Consider the following 21592-nt stretch of genomic DNA (forward strand, 5'->3'; position numbering starts at 1 on the left):
TTTCTTCCTGATCCCACAGGGCCTACGGGCCAAGAGGAGGGAATTGTCCTTTGATTTTCAGGAAAACCGAAGCATTGGACCTGCACACGCGAACACAGGTGCGCGACTGAGGCGTTGGTTCCGAAAAATAAATCCAACACCCCTCCCCCAGAGAAAGACAACGCGCGATCCCACCGGGACCCCTGAAGAGGAAGCGGGCCTCCCAGCCTCAGCACCTCATTGACCCCCTTACGGCGCAATGGAGCTGGTAAAAGGAGGTCCCCTCTCGCTGCCAAGGCTGTCACTTGTGACCTGCCTCACCCCTCTTGAGTCTGGAAGCGGACCCTCAAAGACACACTATTTTCCCGCTTCCGGTGATCGGGCTTCCCACCCCTCCCCCAATCCAGAAATCGGTTTCTCTCCTTCCGAATTCTGTTTGGTCTTCCTATACAAACATCCTAAAGGAAATCAGTCCTGAATATTCATTGGAAGGACTGATGCTGAAGCTGAAACTCCAATACTTTGGCTGCCTGATGTGAAGAACTGACTCACTGGAAAAGACCCTGATGCTGGGAAAGATTGAAGGTGGGAGGAGGAGGGGACGACAGAGGATGAGATGGTTGGATGGCATCACCGACTCAATGGACATGAGTTTGAGTAACTCCGGGAGTTGGCGATAGACAGGGAAGCCTGGCGTACTGCAGTCCATGGGGTCGCAAAGACACAACTGAGCGACTGAACTGAACGGAACTGATACAAACAGTGCCAGACCTCTGTGTGGCAGCCCCTAGGCATTTACGGCCAAGCCACGGAGGGACAGTGGAGAATTTCTCTGGGGACCCTGTGGGGGAAAACAGGAAGTGGTAGAAGCAGGATGGGCAGGGCCCTGGAGAGCCTTGTGCAAAGGCCCCCAGGTTCATCCATTTGACAGGGTTCACAGAGTCTTCACATGGAGCACAGTGTGGATATCCTGACTACTCAGCAGCCACAAAACTCCCAACCCTTTGACTCTCCTTTAATGCCACGTGAGGATCTCCTCTGCCCAGCCCTCAGGAATGTTTGTCCTTCATCTGGCTCCACCTCTAGGAGGCAGCCACCCAGTCTCAGTCATCCAGCCCAGGAAAACAGAAGACATGGAGGAGGAGCTGTCATTCGTGCACGTCCCAGATCTCAGACAGCAGCGGGGGAAGCTTCTTATCTTGCAGGCGCAGGGCAAACACTTGCTCTGAGTGGACGCTGCTCAGTGTCCGGAGGCTCACCAGTTTCATCAGCATCCTTGGGAACATCAGTCGGTCCTAGGAAAAGAGAGGGACAAGTAGGGCCTTTTGTCTCTCCCCAGGGAAGAGGGGCCAGGGGTAGGGGGGTTGCGGGAGAGGCAGAGAAGTGTCTGTGCCTGATGCAGTCAGGGAGGGGTTCTAGAAGGGAGAGCAGGTGTGCTGGGGATGAGCTGTGCAGAGGAGGGAGGCGGTACAATGGGGAGACTCACATGGGGGTGGTGGATGGAGACGTAGGCATGCAGGGCCTCCACATATGTGTGTTGCAGCCTCTCTACCTGGAGCTGGTCCTGCACGTTGGGCCGGTCTACAGGTCACCAACAGAGTTGAATGGCAGGTCTGGCCAGGGTCTTATTTCCATACCCCAAATCACAACCCCAGAAATAGGGACCTGCCCCACCCAACTTCTGCCATCCCCCAGGAACACAGCAAGGGCCTCCATCCCCACAATCGTTGCCCTATGGGCACTTGCAGCCCTCTCTGGTTTGAGTCTCCCGCTGGTTTTCCCTCTTGCCCCTCCCCCGCACCTGCAGAGAAGATGCTGATGGCAATGAGCAAGGCAAATTCAGCGTCATTTAGCTGCAGCTCATTCATGGCTCTGGAGAATTCGAAGATGGGGTTGATGAACTCCACCTGCAGCCCTGGGGAGGAAGAAGAGAGGCTGGGGAGTGTGGCATGGGCTTTGTTGTTTAATCCCTAAGTCACGTCTGACTCTCTTGCAACCACGGAGACTGTAGCCCACTAGGGTCCTCTGTTCATGGGATTTCCCTGGCACAAATACTGGAATGGGCTGCCATTTCCTTCTCCAGGGAATCTTCCTGACCCCAGGATCGAAGCTGGGTCTCCTGCACTGGCAAGCAGATTCTTTACCACTGAGCCACCAGGCGAGTCCCGTGACATGGGCAGCACTGCTCAATTCAGGAAGCTACCAGGAAACTCAGAAGTCCCCAGGCTCTGCTGTGTAACCTTGGATAAGTTTCTTGGCCTCTCTAAGCCTATTCTGTGAGGTGGGAATCATATCTGAACTTATAAAATTGTTGTGATGGTTAAATGGTAAAGCATACAGACCCATTTGCACTGCACCCAGCATATAGGACATGCTGAATTAAATAATAACAATTCTGTTAGAATTCTTCTTAGAACTCTTCAGGGCCCCACATTACTAGAAATAGAGGCAACTATGTTTATTTACAAAAAGACTTCTTCACTGGCAACTGGCCTTACATTGAATAATAGCAATACATTTCATTTACCACATCACGGGGAGACAGCAGTGTGTTGGAGGTGTGGACTCTGTTGTTGGCCTCCCTGGGTTTGAGTCCTGGCTCTACCACTTCCTAGGCTGTGTGACCTTGGCTAATTATTTAAGCTCTCTGGGCTTTGGCTTTCCCATCTCTAGAATGGAAATAATAATAGTACCTACCTCATAATGGGTCCTTAGAATAATGAGTGGCACATATAATAACTACCATATAAGTGTTTGTTGAATAAATGATAAATTAAAAAAAAAATAGAACCAGCCTTTTTACTGAGAAGACTGAAGTTCAATAAATCATGACTTGTTCTAAAAGATAGCGTTCTAATGAACGTTTCTCCCAAACACAGTCAAACTCTCTCCACCCTACCCCATCCCCTAGGTTTTCTCAGATGTCTTTTAGCAACCATCTGCTAACTTTTCCATTCCAGGCTTCTTGATTAGTCACTTCCTGTACTTTCACCCCGATGTTTATCAAGTGTGCGTTGATCCACTTAATGGACAAGCTCTTTTAGAAAGCATTTCTTGGTGAGGTGTCCAGCCTTGAATGGCGCTGAAGAGCCCCTTGGGAGGACGAGCCAGTTTTAGAGTTACACCTCCTGTGAGGGTCCACTGCTGCTCGCTGAGTGCGGTCGGTTCACATCACTAGTCACTCACATGTGCAGCATATGGTAGTGGAGGCAGAGGGGGAGGGAGACCTATCCAAAGAGCACCGCTGTCCTCCTCCCCTCACTGAAGCCATGAGAAATGAAAGACAAACACGACGACATGAAAACCGCTTATATAAATGAATCTATAAATAGATGCAGATTCAGATAGCCCAAGTCCGTGAGTGCCGAAAGACACATGCAGGCATGAGAACAGGCAAGGGTTCAGAAGAGAGGATGTTATGAAGGAGAAGGCCGTGGTTGGGTAGAGAAAGGGGGCAGGGCTGGGCTTCTAAAGCAGGAAAAAGTCATTACATCACTTCTATCAGGTGTCTCTACGTTCAAGCAGCACGCGGAGCACTATAGAAGGCTAGAGGTGCCCACACAGCCCTACCATGCCCTATGGTGAAGGGAGGCCTACCTAGAAAGCTCCCTGGGTGGCCTGTGATCAGACAAGAGCTGGCCTGAGTCACCAGAAACCTTTCTCAACTCTGCCCTAGAGACCAGGATCCTCCAAACCTGAGGACGGGGTCAGCATCAGCCCTATTTTACAGACCCACTGACTCAGGCGTTAAACCACTCAGTCTTTTGTTCAGCCTCAGTCCTGTCCCTCGAAAACACCTTCTACCTTTCAACCCTTCTGCCACAGCACAAATGCCACCCACAACTGAATATGAGGAAACCAACACTGCTTAGCCTTCAAGCAAACATCAGATAGAGAACAGTACTATGAACTAATTCTTGGAGAAAGTACTCCAGCTATGGGATGGGGACAGAAGTGTTCCCTCTTATCCTAAAACTGCCCCATCTGGGCATGTCTGCTGTGTTTTAACACCAATGCCACGGCTCCTCAGAAAGCGCAACTGAAAAGGATAAAATCAGTCCGTATGATCCTTAAAGAGCACGTCTGTGAAAGGTTTTTCGTGATTGACTACTAAAAGGCTCAGTGAAGTTTTCAAGTATTTTTCCTAGCTTTTCTTCAAGCAAATCTTTTTTTTTTTCCAAGCAAATGTTTTCTTCAAGAAAAATGTTATTCATAGGCACAACATATAATGCAGATTTAAATGGAGCTTCTTGTTTGGCTAAAGTTAGGGTGAAGGACACGTCTCCTCTAAGGTGACACTGTGGAAACCCTGCCTCAGGTTCCTGGGAGCACAATTTGAGAACCACTGGCCTAATGCAACAGAGAGCAGGAATCTGTGTGGGGCAGTTAAGGGAAAACTATCAGCATTTCAACTTTCCGTCTTGGAAAAATAGATGGGTCCTTCCCTTTGCAGTCGCTCAGCCCCCGGGCCTGCAGCTCTGTAGTTGCTATGGACCCCCTGCATGATGGGACAAAATGCATCTGTCCATCCAACCCAACCCCTTTCTGAGTTCAGTCCTCACCTGCTTTGGCAAAGTCTTCCCGGTTATAACTGAAATCCTTGAGGAAGGTGATACTCTCACTTCCAGGGTTGTACCTCCGAGAGGTCTCCAGGAGCATCACCTGCACACAATTATCAGGCTAGTCTTGGCTCGGGGCACCTTCGAGGAAAGGGTGAGCCCCTCATCCCTACGTCCCGGGGCGGGGGGCAGTGGGGGATGTGGCTTTCCAGGGGGCTGGCTGAAGGCTCCTCCCACAGACATCCTGCTCAGGTCCTCCCTTCACCCCCGTCCCCGCCAGCCACCTCGATCGCAGACGTCTTCAGGAGGGCGATCTGGTCCTCCCGGCTGAGCTGCAGGAAGCCTGGCAGCTGTTTGGCAAAATCCACGATCTCTTGCACGGAGACGATGGCCAGCTCGGTGAAGTGAGCAAAGCGCTGCTGACGGGCCTCCCGGCTCTGGGGGTCTGGTGCCATGGGCCAAGGCTGCCCAGAAAAGCAAGGAGGAAAGAAACAAGGCACCCTGAGTTGGATGTCGAGAAACCACCACCTGGTGCTCCGGGCACAGCCATCTCTTCCCCAGGTCCCTCAGGTACCGTGACTCGAAGCCGGTCCGAGAAGGAGCGCCTGTTACACAGCTGCTGGGCAGACACCAGCTTCTCAATCATGCCCAGCTGCTCCGGGCTGAGCTGGGGCAGGACTTGGGGAGGTGAGGAAGCCCTCGGGGGTTTAGATGTGGCCTGAGCCTGTTCCTCCTCTTGCCGCTTCAGTTTCTTCAGACGTATCTGTTCTTCTGATAAGACGCCTGAGGGCAGAGTGGGACAGGGTGAGGAGGGGAGAAGTGGGGAGACAGGAAGTGGGGATGGGGCACAGGAATAGTTTGAGGCTCCAGAAGAGCGGAGAGCATTGGATAAAGACAGATAAGAGACTTAAAAAAAAAAAACAACAAAACATGACCAGGGATGGAACCTGAGTTCCCTGCAGTGGAAGCTCAGAGTCCTAACCACTGGACCACCAGGGAAGTCCCTAAAGAAGAGACTTGAATCCACTCTTAGGAAGGCCTGCAGACTCAGCTGCCTGTCTGCCCCCAGACCCTGGTAGCCACGCGTCCCCTCTTCCCCATCAGCCTAACCACCCCCAGCTCCAGTGCCCAGACACTCACACTCCTCCCGCATGCCTGCCTGGCGGCACTTGCGAAGACGGCACTCCTGGCATTTGCGGCGCATGTAGGTGTCCATGGGGCAGTGGCCCCCGCTGTGGCAGACGTAGCGCGCCCCTTTGATGACGCTGCGGCGGAAGAACCCCTTGCAGCCCTCGCAGCTCAGCACGTTGTAGTGGAAGCCGGAGGCCTTGTCCCCACACACGCTGCACAGCTCGTTCCCCAGCATTTTGGGGGCAGGCCCCTTTTTCCGCTTTTGTGGACGAAGCTCTGGATGCAGGGAAGAGCCTTAATGTTCTTCTTCAGGGAGAAGGCTTAGTGCGCAGTTGGCCACTGCCCTGAGCACCCGGTGACCTTCATTCACTTCATTATACCAAGACTAGTCTCTCTAGTCTAAGGAAGTAGCTCTCATACACCAAGTGCTCTTATGTCCTAGGTACTTATCTGAGCCCTTACAGGCGCTGATCCTTACAACAACCTACGAGATGGGTGCTCTTATTAGTTCCATTTATCGAGGCTCAGAAGAGCCTAAAAGTGAGTGAAGTCGCTCAGTCGTGTCCGACTCTTTGCGACCCCATGGACTGCAGCCTATCAGGCTCCTCCATCCATGGGATTTTCCAGGCAAGAATACTGGAGTGAAGAGCCTAAAGTAAAGTAAGAATACTGAAATGAAGAGCCTAAGACAGATGCAAAATTTACACTCAGATCACTTACATCTAATTGACTCCAAAGCTGTTGGACTTAACCCTGATCTCATAAGGTAAAGAGCCCCGATCCTAGATCCATGGAGCACCCTCCTCCAAATCTGGCAGCTCCTCACCTGTGGACTCTGGAGAGGCCTCCACACCAGGGAGCAGGGCTGCGGGCTCTGGCACCTCCAGCCCCACCCTCGAAGTGCCCCCAGTGGACTGCGGTGTGCTAGATTCCTCCCTGAGGATGCACTTGCTGCTTCCCAAGGGCTGGCTGCTTGCATCTTGTGCATCTGGTTCCCACAGCTCCACTGCAGAGTCTGAATCCGAAAGAGAGACACAAGGGGGTCTCAGGTCCCCCTCATTCTCCTGGGAAACTGCAAGCCTATCTCCGCCCACAGAGGGCAGCAAAACGCTGGCTCTGGCTCTGGGACCCAGGGATTGTTGTGGGCTCTAGGGTGAGTCACTTGGAGTCCCCTGCACCTCAATACCTTAAATGAGGATGTTAACCTCTGTCCTTTGGGCGGGGGCTGAAGTCCATCCATCTCAGAGATCAGACAGAACTCTTGAAAACCAAGCTGGGTAAACCCTGGACATGCCAAGACTCCCCAGCAGCAAGCCCAGATTGAGAAGGATGGCAGGTTATCTGCAAGGGCCAGGCACCAGAACCAGGGCAGAGGTAGTCTGGGCAGAAGGAGGTCAGCAACACCCAGAGCAGCTCTGGGCTGCTCTCCAGGGGAGGGCTGAAGGCAGGTCATGTAGGAGGCTGATTCCCTCGGGAGGAGAGGAGCCGGGGCCCAGGCGTAGGGAACAGGGCTGGAGTGAAGACGCTTACCAGGAGAAGCATCAGGCACAGGGGCCTCCAGCCACAAAGACATCTCTTCCTGGAGCCCTGAACATTACCAAGGGACTGTCCTGCAGGAATGATCCAGGTTACACTCTTCCCAAACTGCGTCCCTTCCCCTCCTGATCCTGCCTTTTATCTGTCCTCACATACCTCAGCTCATGCTTACTTGCCATGTATGTGTTAGCCTGTGCCAAGGCTTTCCATGCCTTCCTCACAATATCCCTGTAAGGTTGGGGTTACTCTTAAGCCCAATTTACAGATGAAGAAACTGGAGTTACAAGACATGAAGAAAATTGCCTATGGGCATGCAGTTAGGCAGCAGGAGAGCCGAGACTCCTATCTCTGGTCTCTCCCACGTTGAAAAGTCTGATGTCTTGGCTACCGTGCCACCTTTTCTCCCCAGGCCCCCCTCCAGGCTGTCAGGGAACGTTTGACCCCCTGCTTCTGTCAGAGCCCCTTCCCCTCACTCCTGCACTGGGGACCGCCGGAGTTGGGCCGAACCTGGGACAAGTTCTGGGATCCAGACTCCCTCCACCCCGAGAAACACACCGCTAGTTAAGACAAACCTTCCTCCTGCCACTTCCCGGGACAAAATCCTTGCCTCCGGGAGTCACCCCAGTTCACATAGAGGACCTCCTCCCCTGATCGCGACAAGTTATTCTGGGGCTTAAAGCGAACACTGCGCTTCCATCACCACCCTCCCTCGTCGCTCCCCAGAGACCCCCTTTCTAAAGCCCCGGGACACCCCGCCCCCACTCCCGGACACGCAGACGCAGAGCTCGAGGCCAGAGCTGAGGCGCAGACCCACCGGTGCCCAGGCCGCCAGACTTCCCGGCCGGGGCAGTCTCTGGAGCCCCCTTGCTGGGAGAGCAGGATGCTGCAGTCCCCGGGCCCGCAGGCCTCGGCGGCGGCCGGAGCGTCCAAGCTGAGCGAGACAGGGGCCGGGAGCGCGGGGCCGACCGACTGGAGCCCGGGCCTCCTCGCCCCCGCCCCCCCCAGCTGACTCCGCCCCTGCCGGCCGGCCGCCCCCTCGGCCCGGCGCCACCGCGGCCCCTGCCCCCCGAGCCCGGCGGCCGCATGTCCCCGCAGAGCGGCCCGCGACTCTCCCCTTCCTCTCCTCACCCAGGCGGCTCTTACACAAACCGCTGCCTCCCAGGCAACCCCCCCGCCCCCACTCTCCGCAGCCTCCAGAGTCGTCCCCTCCCCTCCGGAGACATCTCGCAGAGCAAAGGTCCCGGCCCGGCCCGGAATTGCGACACCGAGCCCAGCCTGCTTTCCCAGTCTCCCTCCGCCTTCCCTGCCTCGGGAAGGGGCCGAGCAGCTCTCCCCACCATCTCCAGGCCGGGGCCAAGCTGAGAGAACTCCAGGGGTGGAGACGGGCAGGTTGCTGGGCCTTCCAGGGAGTTTCTGACTGTGGGTGCCCTGCGCGTGGGGGGGGGGGCGCTCCGAGAGGGGAAGAAGTTGTGGGGTGAGACAGGGGTGGAAAGAAGTCGCTTCAGCACTGATGGGCTGGGATGGGAGGCTGTAGATCTGGGTACCAGCCCGGGAGGCCCTGAGAGGGTGTGCAGGAAGGGTTCCATTACAAGTGAGGGCAGGCCCTGTCCAGCTTCTCCTGAGACCAACAGCCCAGCCTTCCTGCCCTGCTGCCTGGAACACCGAGGTCTGCCCTGAAGGTGGACACCTCATTTTATTGATTTTACCTCCCCTGAAACAGAACCTGACATAGAGTAGAAACAAGAGTACTGTGGTTCTGTTTGTTGAGTGAATAAGTAAACAAGGAAAACAGTATGATCCTCTTCTATCCTATACTTGTTACCTCGAGTCAGTTTTAACTCCACAACACTGCTTCAGTGCATGGGCTCTGAGTTCAGATTTTGGATTCAAATTTGGGCCTTGCCTCTGCCTCTTATTTGCTGTGTGATCTTGATTAAGTGGGCTTTCCTGCTGGCTCAGGCCGGAAGAATCCGCCTGCGATGCAGGAGACCTGGGTTTGATCCCTGGGCTGGGAAGATCCCCTGGAGGAGGGCATGGCAGCCTACTCCAGTATTCTTGCCTGGAGAATCCCATGGGCAGAGGGGCCTGGTGGGCTACAGTCCATGGGGTCGCAGAGTCAGAGGGGACTGAGCGACTAAGCACAGAACATACCACTTGATTAACTAAGTTACTTAATGTCTCTGAACCTGTTTCCCTATCTTTACAATAGGGATAATAACAATAATGGTTTTTACCACAGAAGGTTGTTGTGGCAATTAAACAATGTATCAGATGTGTCGAACCTCGGACCTCTAAGAGTACTAGAGACGGTGGCAGTGATCAACCTCCCAATTCCTTCAGCAACGGGTCTTTCCCATCACCTTGACTCTGAACACCATTAATCTCCCAGCGCTTATTTCCGTATACAACCCCCTCACTATCTCTTCTGGTCCTTGGAGCCGCCCCAGGAGGGAGGGAGGGTAAAGTAACTCTGAGCTCCGTTGTTTTTTTCGGAGAACACTGAGCTCACGGCAGTGCCTTTTCCAAGACCACACACAGTCAGTGGCACAGCTGGGATGGGAATCCAGATGTCCTCACTCGAGTCCCTGTCCTCTTTCTCCTGCCTCAGAGTCCAGGATGCTCATCTCGGTGCCTCTCAGGTCTGCTGGACCAGTGCAGTGCTGAGATGGACGAAGCGGGGGCCCGGGGGGCTGCAGTGGGAGAGGCAGGGTCCCTGGGGATGCTTCGGTGCAGATGTGGGAAGCAAGGGGCTAAGGTTACTGCGGGTTGTTCCCCCCCCACCCCCCACCCCACTCCCAGTTTCCTGCTCACAGGCTCTTCCTGTTTTGCTGTGAACTCCAGTTCCCATGGGTCCCACATTAAAGCAGAGGCCAGGAGGCCAGGGCGGGCAGCCAGAGGGACAGACACGGAGATGAACAGGGCAGCAGGGAAGAGGACAGGAGAGGGAGCAGAGCAAGAGTGGACACGGGGTGGGGGGAACAGGATGGGAGAGGTACCGGGCCGGCAGAAACAGAAAGGCGCTTGGTGAAAGATGGGAGGAAGCTCAGGGTGGGGCAGGGGGAAGGGGCGGAGGTTGGGGAGCAAAACTTGAGAAGACAGCAGGCTGGGCGGTGTTGCAAAATCTGCCCATGTATTCATTTTCACTTTTCAGAAAAGCCCCTCTGACACCCCCATCTCAGAGTTCTGCCTCCAGCTTTTGCTCTTGTTCCCTCTCATCACAAGGCCATCTGCTCACAAGGCCGGCACCCCGGGCTGGGCATCTCTGAGTCATGAGCACAAGGCCCCAGCTGTCCTGGGAAAGTAAGAAACCAGGGACTCTGGCTCTTGGGCAACTGGCACTGTTCCGTCTCAAGCACACACACCCTCTCCCAGCTCCCTGCTCCTCCAGTGGACAGGGAGAGTCAGCGGTGCCCCTGAGACACCTCTGGTCTGGGGTCTGATGACCTATCTTCTGGGAGTCGGGAGAAGACCCTCATTTGCTCCAGATCCTCAAACCCTCTCCTCACACCCTCGTCTCCCTACAGGCCAGGTCCGAGGACCACACGCGAGCTGCCTCTGTGGCCCTCTGACCCAGGCCAGAGCCGGCTGCTGAACAAGCAGCTTAGGGCGCCATCTCTCCCACGTCAGGCAGTCAGCCTCAGCCTCGTCTCAGAGGAGGAGGAAGCATGCCTGCCTGAGTTACCCCTTCAGGTTACAGGGGTCAGGAGCCTCCCCCGCATGAGGGGAGAGCAGAATGGGCGAAGACCAAAACCCGTTGGTGGTCTCTCCACCGGGGTCCTGAAGACTTAACGACTGGAACCTATTCCCCAAGCCAGGGCAAGCAGTCAGTTATCTGCAGCGGGAATCACATCTCACTTTGCCAGACCCCCAAACCCACCCCAGGCCTACCAGTCTCCAGGAGGTGTCTGGTGCAAGGCCTCCCCGTCCCGTGGGGGCTCTCCTGCGTGCTTCCTCCATCCCGAGAGGAGGCATCCTGCCTGGGAGCTCCATTTAAGACCTTCCGGCTCCCCACAACCTCCAGAGGGAATCTGAAGCTAAGACAGTCGCATCCCCCAGCCCATGGTCACATGCACCACTAGATAACTCCCCTCAAAGCGCTCCCCTGAGCAGGCCACAGGGTACAGACGCCGGTAGGGAGGAGGGGGGCAAGGGCTCCCTGCTGCCTCCCTCATGATTCTGGAAGGCTACAAAGTGTGTGGGGTGGGTGGGGGGCTGCGGTCATCTCTCAGGCCACCCAAGTAACTTCTCAACCTCCCAAATCACAGGACTGGGAAGAACCCAGGAATTCCAGGTCTGTGAGTTCAGAGATGACATAGACGGCAGAAAGGAAAAAAAGAAAAGTAACATTTATTAGGCCCTACGACATACATTTAACTTTACATGTATTATTTTATTTCTCCTTATATATAAAACCCCAAGAGGCAGTTACTAGCAGGAGGGGAAATCTCAGATTTGAACACAAGTGTAGCAGACTCAAAAGCTCAAACTCCAACAAGAAATTTCCACCTCACTCCATTACACAAAACTACCTTCCCAACTGGGAAAAACAATGAACTCACACGGATTTAGGTTCATTTCTGCCAACAAAGAGTAGGGCAGTGGTTCTCAAACCTGGCCTCTTTTTCAGAGATTCTGATTTATTTGGCCTGAGGTAGGCCCATGTATCCATCTACACATCTATTCTTTCTGCATCTGTAGCTAAGAACCAAGGTGTGGGAACCACAGAACCATCTGGTGGAAAATATGCAGAAGCTGGGGGTCAAGAAACCAGGGCTCATCTCTTGGCTCTAACATGGTACTTGTGACGTAATCCTCACCCTTCCTGGGTTTATTTCTCACCATCAAAACTGAAATAATATCTTCTCCATCAATCCTTCCTACATCAGATATTTGCAGGCACAAAGAATACAGAAATATTTGAGAGGGCTGGGAGGGGACTGGAAAAAAAAAAAAAAGAAATATTTAAGCAAGTGGGAAAAAAGCAAAAGATGAATTTAAGGGATTTTTGTTCTACATGCCAAAATTTAGTAAGCCTGGGATTTACACTCTGAAATCACAATGGTCTGGCTGCTTTGCAAGGAGAGTAAGGGGCATATTAAAATGAAATATTCAAAAAAAAAAATAAATAAAATAAAATGAAATATTCAACAACTCCCATTAATATGCAGAATTTTGCCAATTAACCATGTTCTGTTCAACCCCACCCATGTGAAAAGGTTTCCTTTGCTAGAAATCTCTTTATTGAAAATATTTTGAGGCCACTGAATATAGTTAATGCAGTTTGAGTAGCCTGTGAGAAATAGCCAAATAAGGGCTATTTGACTAGAAATCAGAAAACCTGAGTTTTAATCCATTCTCCTAAATTGTGTGACCTCAGACAAGTCACTTCCTCTCTTAGGATTTGTTTTCTTATCTGCGAAGAAAAGGGAACTAGGTTACATCAAGGATTCAGAGATGTTGATTTAGAAGCTTATTAATGGTCTTCATGAACTTCTTGGGATTGTGTGCAAAATTCTATTTGTGTGTGGACATTTTTCTGGAGGAGAGGAGACTAAATTTTCATCTAATTCATAAAGGGGCTTATGACTAAATAAGGCTAAAAACTTTGACTACCCAGCCTTCAGCTCTCAATTTCTATACACTCCTCTGTAACAATTCCGGAAGCAAAGTTTAGATCCTGAAATATATGTAAATAATTCAATCTGGAGTCCTGGGGCAAAATAATGACTCTGCTTTCTTCCACATGTTCTGATCAGGTTTTATTTCTCCAATGATCTGAGGTAACTGGCTACTAGGGGGCAGATCTGAATCAAAGCATCTCAAGGGCCTTTGACCTGACTTCCTGGAGCAGTGAGTCCCTTCCCAAGCTCTCAGAGTCAGAAAGATCTGAAGCCAGACTGGCTGCACCTATAATCCTAGTGGTGAGTGCCAAGCAGGCCTCTGTCTGATTCTGTGGAAAGCCCGTCTACTCCTACTGTATGATATCCTCTTTTCCCTTACCCCTATAAATATCTCCCCACTGGTCTGAAATGTCTCCCCTGAGGATTCACTGCTTTGGTTTTGCAGTCTGAACATCCTGTGCAACCCAACTCCTCTGAGAAGAGGCACGGCATCGTGATTCTAATTATCTAAAACTTGGAAGTGGACGGGTGGGAGGTCAGGGAAAAGGACTGGAAGAGACAGCACCTTTGCTCTGCTCAGGAAATGAGCAGCAGGCTAGGCTGGGACCAACCTCAGGCATACAGGAAGTCCAAAGGGCTGGTACACCCTGTGCCCTACACCCCGAACAAGCCTTCTTTCGGGGAATGGAGCCCGGGCCAAGGCTCAAACTCCACCCGAAGGTAGGCGTGTGGAGACAGGCGCCGTGGGCCACTCCTCGCCGCAATTCGGCACCGGCTCTGGCTCCAGGTCAAGCCCGGCAGCACCCCCCGGCCCGAGGGGGCGCTTGCTCTCCCCGCCACGATCCAGCCGAATACAAGAGCCACCTTGGTACGGGGGTCTCCGTGGGCAGAGGCAAAATCCACGCTCAGGGGTTTCTTTACCAAGACGAGGTCTTCAAGCCCTTTCTGCAGGGCGAGGTGGCGCTACATTCCCACGCTCCTCCTCCACGGCAGGATCGCGAACCTCCTACAGGAATTCCCTCCCGGGTTCCTCCCCCCACCATCCCTTCTCCGCGCCTTTACCAAGATGGCGGCGAGCCCACTTCCGGCTTGTGTTCTTAAGGGTGCGTCCGGGCGGCTGCTGCAAGTGTCACCCAGAGGGTTCCAGCCTCTGTACTGCATAGACTATAGCGGTGATGGCGGGCAGGCGGTTTGGCTGGAGCCGGGCGGCTCTCCTCCAGCTGATTCTTGGTGTGAACCTAATGGTGATGCCACCCACCCAGGCCCGGACTCTGCGTTTCGTTACCTTGGTAATGAGAGATGGGGTCGCCAAGGGCTGGCCAGTGCTAGGAGGGCACCGGCCTGCTGGTGGAGGGAGGGGCGGGGCTTTGCTGGGGTCTGGGGTCCGGGGTCTGGAGGAGGGGGGAGACGTCTGGCCTGCGGGTTGGGGGCCAGGGCTCGCAGTTTTTGTGAAGCCATGGGGTATTTAGGGTGGGGGGCAGGGTGCACTGAGTTCTGTGTTAGAGGACAGATTGCTGAGTCTGCCTTGGGACTGGATGTAGTTCAATAATAAGAGATTCACTTCTAAAGCAACCTTTGGTGATTTTTTTTTTCCAGTTTCCCCCACCACCTGCATTACTTTCATTTCTTTCCCTTTCCCACCTGTACTTTCGGTTCTCCCAAGGTCTCCAGCGGCATTGCTTAGCCAAGTTAAGAGTCTCTGGAGGCTGCAAGAAGTTACTGACTTCTGAGTTGGGGTCTTTTGCAGTGGGTAGAGTTGAGGCTCTCAACATGGGGCATAGGTTGGCTCCATGTCCACACCAACGGGACCCTCCGACCTGTAGGCTAACCACTTTCTTTCCTCAGCTGTACCGACACGGAGACCGCTCTCCAGTGAAGACGTATCCCAAGGACCCCCATCAGGAAGACAAATGGCCCCAGGGCTTTGGTCAGCTAACCAAGGTGGGTCAGGAGCCAGCTCTGTCTCAGGATGAGCTGTAGAACCGGTGACCTCTAGAGCAGGCTGCAGAACTCAACAAACTGCTTTTCCCCACGTGGGTGCTGACTTTGGCCACATTTCTTCAGCTTACTTTCATCCGTGCCCAGATTAAAATGGGCACACACAATGCATGCACAATCAACCCCTTAATAAACGACTTGTGGGATCAGATTAACCCACTCCTACTTCCAACCGCAAGGTGGAAAGCAGCCATAGCTAAGCCCTGTTGTTCTCCTGAGCCATCCCCTCACTCCCCCTGGGCATCTTAACCCTTGGGTTTGCCCACAGGAGGGGATGCTCCAGCACTGGGAGCTGGGCCAGGCTCTGCGACAGCGTTACCATGGCTTCCTCAACGCCTCTTACCACCGGCAAGAGGTAAGGCTGGGAGCTCGGGGGCGAGAGGGGATCGGCTGTTCTCACGCTCTGCCCTCAGGGAGACTACCGGTGCCCCGGGCGCTGTGGCCTCTCCTCCATGCATCTCTGGTTACAGCTGCAGGACAAGACGTCCACGGGCTGTCTGGAGCAAAACTGTAGAGGCTGAGTTGCCCCTGCCTGGCTTGGGAAGAAGCAAAACTGTTCAAGCATCTAAGTCCGGACTTAAGGGCCTAGCAGAGTAGTTTCTGACTGTGGGAAGTAACTCAGGCTTTCCATCCAAGCACTGTTACGGGCCAGGCACTGTGCTGGCACTGCGTGTAACAGTGCATCAGTCAGATCCAATCTTTGTCTCTCGTGTTGTTACTATTTCCTTGAGGGCCAGCCCTATCCTGCTCTGCCCTTTCTCACTTCTTCCTCCCTTTTCACAAGCAGTTATCTCTGTTTCTCATCTTATTTCCTCTCCTGCTCTCTAAACCAGTTATTAAGGGGCGTGAGGGGGGGGGGGGCGGGCATTGTGTGTGTGTGTGTGTGTGTGTGTGTATGTGTGTGTGATTAAAGACAGTTTCTGCCCCCAAGGACCCGGGCCTCGATAAGGGAGACAGGTGTTGTAATAAACCAGGCAGGCTGGCAGGCAGACCCGAGGGCCTCGTTGAGTAAGCACTTTGGATTGGGAGGGGCATTTGACCTAGAGCCGTTCCCGCAGGAATTCTTCGCAGATTCGGGGGACAGCAACCCCACCAGTCTTGGCTGGAAGAGGGGTGGGCAAGGCCAGAGAAGGGGAGAGGGCCAGACGCCTGGTGGATTTATAGTTTGCTGGGTGAACAGCAAGAACTGGGGCCCCACTGCAAGGCCAGAGCTGCCTGCACCCCGGACTTCCACAGGTGGGACTGGTGTTGCCACCTCTGCAGGTTTATGTGCGAAGCACAGACTTTGACCGGACGCTCATGAGTGCGGAGGCCAACCTGGCTGGACTCTTCCCGCCCGACGGGATGCAGCGCTTTAACCCAAACATCTCTTGGCAGCCTATCCCTGTCCACACTGTGCCCATCGCCGAGGACAGGGTAAGCCTGGCCCGCCCTTCCTTCGAGGCGATGGCAGGGATGACTCTGGCCGTTGGCCTGCTGATCCCCGACTCCTTCTCTGCCTCTGCTTACCCGCCCCGGCCTGCAGCTGCTGAAGTTCCCGTTGGGTCCATGCCCCCGCTTTGAACAGCTGCAGAACGAGACCCGGCGGACACCCGAGTATCAGAACGAGAGTGTTCAGAATGCAGTGAGTGGGGCTGAGGTGGAGGGCACCACTCCGACCTTCAGCCCCGGGCAGGACTAACCCCCTGATCCATTTTTCGTAGCAATTCCTGGATATGGTGGCCAATGAGACAGGGCTCACGGACCTGACGCTGGAGACCATCTGGAATGTCTACGACACACTCTTCTGCGAGGTAAGCTGGCTCAGGTTTTCTCTCACACCTCGGCAGGCCCAGGTACCCAGGCCAAGTAAAACACTGGACGCCATGCCCGCTGGGGAGGTCCAGACAAGCCATCTCTTGTGAAACAGAAGAATTTCCCTCACGGGTGAGAAAACCTCAGAGTGGGAAATAGTTTGTTGATTGTCAGCAGTTCCTGCTTCTCCCCACTCAGAGCTCTCGTGGTATCCGACTCCATTCTGCTGAGTCATACTTTTGGGGCCCGAGCCTCCTTTCCTGTTCCCTGCCTCCTCCTCTTCCTCCTCGACACCCTCCACCACGTCTCCCGGTTCCAGACCCTCTGCCTCTCCTTTGCCTCCCCTCACACACACACAGGCACCATCCCACCGGGGAAGAGAGCTGCTCCCGGGAGAGGCTCTGGCCGGGGCTGGGGAGCTAACCTGCCCGCTGCCGCACACAGCAGACACACGGGCTGCCCCTGCCGCCCTGGGCCTCGCCCCAAACCATGCAGCGTCTGAGCCGGCTGAAGGACTTCAGCTTCCGCTTCCTCTTCGGGATCTACAAGCCTGCAGAGAAGGCCCGGCTGCAGGGGGGTGAGTGACAAGACCAGCATGTCACTCCCCTGAAAGAACCCGACAGCGTTAAACCTTCTTCAGGGGGCAGCTTCTCACACGCTTACTTGGCTACCTGAAGAGTTCTCTGCTCTTTGAGGACCAGCTAACCGTAGTTATCCCGTCAGTCATCAAAGCCTCCCCAGTCCCGCAGACGCTAAGCATGTTTGTCACTTATACGAGTGACCACGGTTAGGCTGGTGTGTATCTCTTCTGCCATTCATATTTTTAAGTTTCACCCATATCAGGAAACCCTCCATCCCCTCAAATAACTCTCTACCTCCCCCAAAGGACCACCAGGGGCCATTCTGAAAGAAGGCCAAAAGTAACACCCAGGCCACATGCTGATCTGATTACTCAAGGGAGTGCCAGCTGCCGGACCTTTCCAGCGTCTCAGAAGTTTTCTCAGAGTCTGCCCCTGACAAGTTGCCCTGGCCTGGTGCCGCCGTCTTGGGTTCCCTGAAGCAGTCTTAGGTGTACATGTGTTCCCAAGTGGAGTAATTCTTCAAACACAGGCAGGCCTCATAGGTCCTGTCTAAATAAATGGGCAGGTTTCTGCACCTGTGTTGAAATAGAGCTATCTTGTTTTATCTTGCTTCCTTCTGTAAATTTGCAAGTTCTTAAGAGAGCAGGGCGTGCTGCTGTCTGAGTTCATGGGATTGCTCTGATGCGCCCTCTCTGCTGGTGATCAGACCCAGGGCGGGCCGAGGGTGAGAGGCCCTCAGGTGGGTCTGGTCGGAAGATGGTGAAGGCCGCAGCCGCTGACACGGGGGACTGTCTCCCTCAGGTGTCCTGCTGGCTCAGATACGGAAGAACCTGACGCTGATGGCAACCGCCTCCCAGCTCCCCAAGCTGCTGGTCTACTCTGCGGTGAGCGCCCTCGGCACGCGGAAGCTGGGTTTCTCTCTCGGGTACCTGGGGCTGGCCGGGGGGCGCGGTGCTGATGGGAAGCCCTCCTCCCTTACAGCACGACACCACCCTGGTGGCGCTGCAGATGGCGCTGGACGTCTACAACGGTGAGCAGGCCCCCTACGCGTCCTGCCACATGTTTGAGCTGTATCAGGAGGACAGCGGGTGAGTGGAGCTCGCGTTCTGCCGGCGAAAGGCGGGGGCTGTGGGCAGCCTGCGGGCACGCTGTTGGCCGGGGGAGCCACTCCCCTCGTGTGGCCTAACCGCCCGCAGGAATTTCTCGGTGGAGATGTACTTCCGGAATGAGAGTAACCGGGCCCCCTGGCCCCTGACCCTGCCTGGCTGCCCTCACCGCTGCCCGCTGCAGGACTTCCTCCGCCTCACGGAGCCCGTCGTGCCCAAGGATTGGCTGCAGGAGTGCCAGTTGGCAGGCGGGCCCGCAGACACAGGTGAGCTGCCGTCTGCCTCCGTGCCGGCGAGGCCCAGAACGGCTTCCGGTTCATACCCCGAGGTCTCCAGAGGCTGACGCACTTCCAGTCCTGGTGCAGGTTCCCAGACAGTCCCCGTCCCACCCTGAGACGTACTCCTCGCCCTCAGGCGATGCCCTTCCCACAGCTGAGAAAAGCCACGCAGCTGGGAGGGAGAGAACCGTCTCATCCTCCCACCACGGGGTGTTCCGGCCCTGTCGCTGGCATGAGCCCCCGCTGGGGGCCCCCCTTTCCACGTACGCCCTGGGTTCGCTTCTCCTCACCTCCACGAGGACCCCGGTGCTCGGTGACTGCCGGATCAGTCCCGTTGCAGAGCCTAACAGAGACTCCTTTGGCCCGCCTCCTCGTCCGGCTGCCACTCCCGTCCCCCCCTTCGGATGGGATCCTTCAAAGAGTTGCCTAGACTCGGGTGTCACCTCCTTGCCGCTCCTCAGACGCACACTGGACTGTCTTCCGTCACCTGCCACTCCATGGAAGTCACTGTTGTTGAGAACCAGTGGCCTCTCGCCCCAAAGCCAGTTGGCCAGTTCTTAAGTCAGCTCCCCTCGCCTGTCAGCTGCGTTACTGACTCGGTCACTCCTTCTTTGACCACTTTCTTGGTTTCTCTGGTTTTCCTCCCCCCTCCCCCCAGCAGCTTGCTTTACTGGCTTCTCCTCCCCACTAACCGGTGGATGGCCCCGGGCTCATCAGCCTGGCTCTTTTCCCATTGATGCCCACTAGAGTGAGCTTACCCAGCCTTATGGCTTCATGTTACCATTTCCATGCTAAGTTCTTTTTATGACTCGTGACTGCTTCTTCTCTGAGCCGCAGGTTCACATATCCAGGTGCCGACTTGAGGTTTCTACGTGGATGTCAACTAAGGCATCTCACAGTGGAGGTCTAAAGCCAAATGTTCCCCCCGCAGGCCTCCCCCCGCCTTAGTAAATGCCGCCTCAGCCACCTGGGTGCACAGCATATCCCAAGGTGCCATTCCGAGTGCCCTCTTCCTCAGACCCCCCCACCTCCAAACGACCAGCATACCCAACCAGTCCAGTCTTTAAAATCCATGCTCTTGCTCCCTAGCTTGGCCTACCATCACCTCTTGCCTGAAGTACTGAAAAGCTTCCTAACATTCTTTCTGATTTTGTTCTTGGCCCTACCAGCCTATCAGCACAGCACAGTTAAATTTTTTAAAAACATGAATCGGTTCACATCACTGTGAACCTTCTCAGAAGCGTCCAGTGGCTTCCAGTCATTTGGAATAAAATCCACATTCTTTACCGTGGCCTTCTAGGCCCTGCTCGGTCTGGGCCTCCACCCTGGTCTCCTACTTGCTCAGTCTGCTCTGGTGATACTGTCTCTTTCCTAGACCATGTCGAGCTAATTCCCTTCTGCATTTGCTTCCTATCCACCCACCTCCCCCGCCCCCCACCCCCGTACCCCTGGCCTGAGGACCCTCTTCTCTCAGATCTTTCGTACGTCTAACTCAGTGATTCCTTGGAGTCACTTTCTCGGTGACACCTTCCCTGTGATCTGCCTGCCTTTGGCTTTCTTGATGGCGTCTGCCGCTAACCTGTCCTTTCTGCCATTTGCCTGTCACGGCGTCTCCTCTCCTAGAAGGGGAAAGCTACAAGGGAGACTGTGTCTTGGGCGCCTGTGACCTCCCCAGTGTAGGAACGGCACCTGGCATGTGGCAGGCACCCAAACGTGTATTGAACGAACACTGACATGACCTTTCTCTCCTGCCCCGGCGCACGCTCAGAGGTGATCGTGGCCTTGGCTGTCTGCGGTTCCATCCTCTTCCTCCTCATAGTGCTGCTCCTCACCGTCCTCTTCCGGGTGCAGGCCCAGCCTCCTGGCTACCGCCACGTTCCAGACGGGGAGGACCACGCCTGACAACCACTCAGCCACCTTCCCTCTGCCTCCTAGGGGAGGTGGGCTGGGCCCTTGCTCCTGACTGCTGCTGCTCCCCAGCCCATGGACAGGAAACCCTGGGTTGGGCCTCCCTCTGATCACCCGCACCTAGATGAACAAGTGAGGCTCAGCTTGGCCCGAGGCACCTGTCACCCAGCATCCACGTGACTGACATTAACCAAGGACTATGTTGGACACTGGCTTCCTCCAAACAGAATGTGCCTCCTCCGTGCTCCCTTCTGAGGACATGAAATGTAGACAAGTGCCCCAGTTTCACTCAGGACCTAGGAGAAAAAGACTGAAGGAGACGGTGCTTGATCTGCTTGGCCTCTCCATCAAACCCTGCTCTTTCTTCCAACCCAGTCTCTGGCAGATGGCCCTGAGGACACAGTCTTGCCTTTCACTTCTCAGTGCTTATTTTAGCGGGAAGAAAGGCCCAACACTGGGGGTGCAAACACTGCCTGCCAGGGAACTAGGTCACCCAAGAGCCAGCCAGTGACGTTTGTCCAGCTGAAGCCACCGTTGTTAACTCGAGTGAGACGTAATGCCTTCAGCATCTTTGTCACCCCTCACCTTGAGCCAGTTGGAAGGAGGTTTGTGCTTGGGAGGGAGTCGGGGGTGGCGGAGAGGGGACGGTGAGTTGTGGTACAGAATCCTGAAACCACTGTCCCCACCCTCAGTGGGAGTGGGATCCCTAGGTTGTGACCTGAACAGCTCTAGACTGTGGCCCAGAATAGGACTGAGACAGCTTCCAGAGAATGAAGGTTTGGGACTCCCAGTGCTGGTTCTATGCCTTTTCTTCATTTTGGGGAGCTGAGGAGCCCTTTGGCCAGATCAGAGCTAGAAGACTCACTCAGAAGCTCAGTTGGGTATGGTTTTATTGGCCATGTGAATAGTGAGCTCAAATCTAAAACCACTGCCTGACCCTCTGCCACTGCATGTCAGAGAGGAGAAAGAAGAGAAGCTCGGCTCCAGGCTAGATACAGCAGAGACCCTTGGGGCGGCGAGATTGCCAACTCTGGAGTTTCTGGTCTCAGTCCACGCCCGTGTCCAGTCCCCGAGTCGCGGTCCCAGCGCCCCAGCTCCAAC

At 54.8% G+C, this 21592-nt stretch overlaps 2 protein-coding genes across 5 annotated transcripts; one reads left to right on the forward strand and one right to left on the reverse strand.

Moving 5' to 3' along the window:
* Window positions 1-978: 978 nt before the first annotated feature.
* NR1H3 (nuclear receptor subfamily 1 group H member 3) lies at window positions 979-8224 on the reverse strand. 2 transcript variants are annotated; one of them, XM_065944339.1, is made up of 10 exons: window positions 8020-8220; window positions 7200-7279; window positions 6496-6684; window positions 5679-5945; window positions 5113-5321; window positions 4823-5002; window positions 4542-4641; window positions 1781-1894; window positions 1466-1560; window positions 979-1274 (listed from the first exon to the last, which is right to left on the reverse strand). In XM_065944339.1, exons 2-10 carry the CDS (start codon window positions 7240-7242, stop codon window positions 1128-1130), a joined length of 1344 nt encoding a protein of 447 aa, XP_065800411.1. In that variant the 5' UTR covers window positions 7243-7279; window positions 8020-8220; the 3' UTR covers window positions 979-1127. The 2 variants fall into 2 exon arrangements, with proteins under 2 accessions (XP_065800411.1, XP_065800412.1); XM_065944340.1 differs by lacking the exon at window positions 1466-1560 and having other exon boundaries at window positions 8020-8224.
* Window positions 8225-13238: 5014 nt separating this feature from the next.
* ACP2 (acid phosphatase 2, lysosomal) lies at window positions 13239-21390 on the forward strand. Of its 3 annotated transcripts, none has more exons than XM_065944344.1 (11): window positions 13702-14115; window positions 14672-14767; window positions 15093-15179; window positions 16088-16240; window positions 16350-16448; window positions 16528-16617; window positions 17063-17195; window positions 18001-18083; window positions 18181-18287; window positions 18396-18571; window positions 20352-21390. In XM_065944344.1, the coding sequence occupies exons 1-11, from the start codon at window positions 14002-14004 to the stop codon at window positions 20483-20485; spliced, it is 1272 nt and encodes a 423-aa protein (XP_065800416.1). In that variant the 5' UTR covers window positions 13702-14001; the 3' UTR covers window positions 20486-21390. The 3 variants fall into 3 exon arrangements, with proteins under 3 accessions (XP_065800419.1, XP_065800416.1, XP_065800418.1); XM_065944346.1 differs by having other exon boundaries at window positions 13929-14115; window positions 17066-17195; XM_065944347.1 differs by lacking the exons at window positions 18001-18083; window positions 18181-18287; window positions 18396-18571; window positions 20352-21390 and adding exons at window positions 13239-13694; window positions 17505-17691 and having other exon boundaries at window positions 13929-14115; window positions 16978-17195.
* Window positions 21391-21592: the final 202 nt, after the last annotated feature.

The sequence above is a fragment of the Muntiacus reevesi genome, chromosome 9 (assembly GCF_963930625.1).
Source record: "Muntiacus reevesi chromosome 9, mMunRee1.1, whole genome shotgun sequence".
NCBI lineage: Eukaryota > Metazoa > Chordata > Mammalia > Artiodactyla > Cervidae > Muntiacus > Muntiacus reevesi.

Excerpts from the sequence above, each read along its gene's own strand:
- NR1H3 (XM_065944339.1), bottom strand. The coding sequence starts at position 7,242 with ATGTCTTTGTGGCTGGAGGCCCCTGTGCCTGATGCTTCTCCTG. Across the intron at positions 6,685-7,199 it reads TGTGCCTGATGCTTCTCCTG|ACTCTGCAGTGGAGCTGTGG; the intron begins GTAAGCGTCTTC and ends TTTCGGATTCAG. Across the intron at positions 4,642-4,822 it reads TGAAGACGTCTGCGATCGAG|GTGATGCTCCTGGAGACCTC; the intron begins GTGGCTGGCGGG and ends AATTGTGTGCAG.
- ACP2 (XM_065944344.1), top strand. The coding sequence starts at position 14,002 with ATGGCGGGCAGGCGGTTTGGCTGGAGCCGGGCGGCTCTCCTCCAGCTG. Across the intron at positions 16,449-16,527 it reads ACGAGAGTGTTCAGAATGCA|CAATTCCTGGATATGGTGGC; the intron begins GTGAGTGGGGCT and ends CATTTTTCGTAG. Across the intron at positions 17,196-18,000 it reads GAAGGCCCGGCTGCAGGGGG|GTGTCCTGCTGGCTCAGATA; the intron begins GTGAGTGACAAG and ends TGTCTCCCTCAG.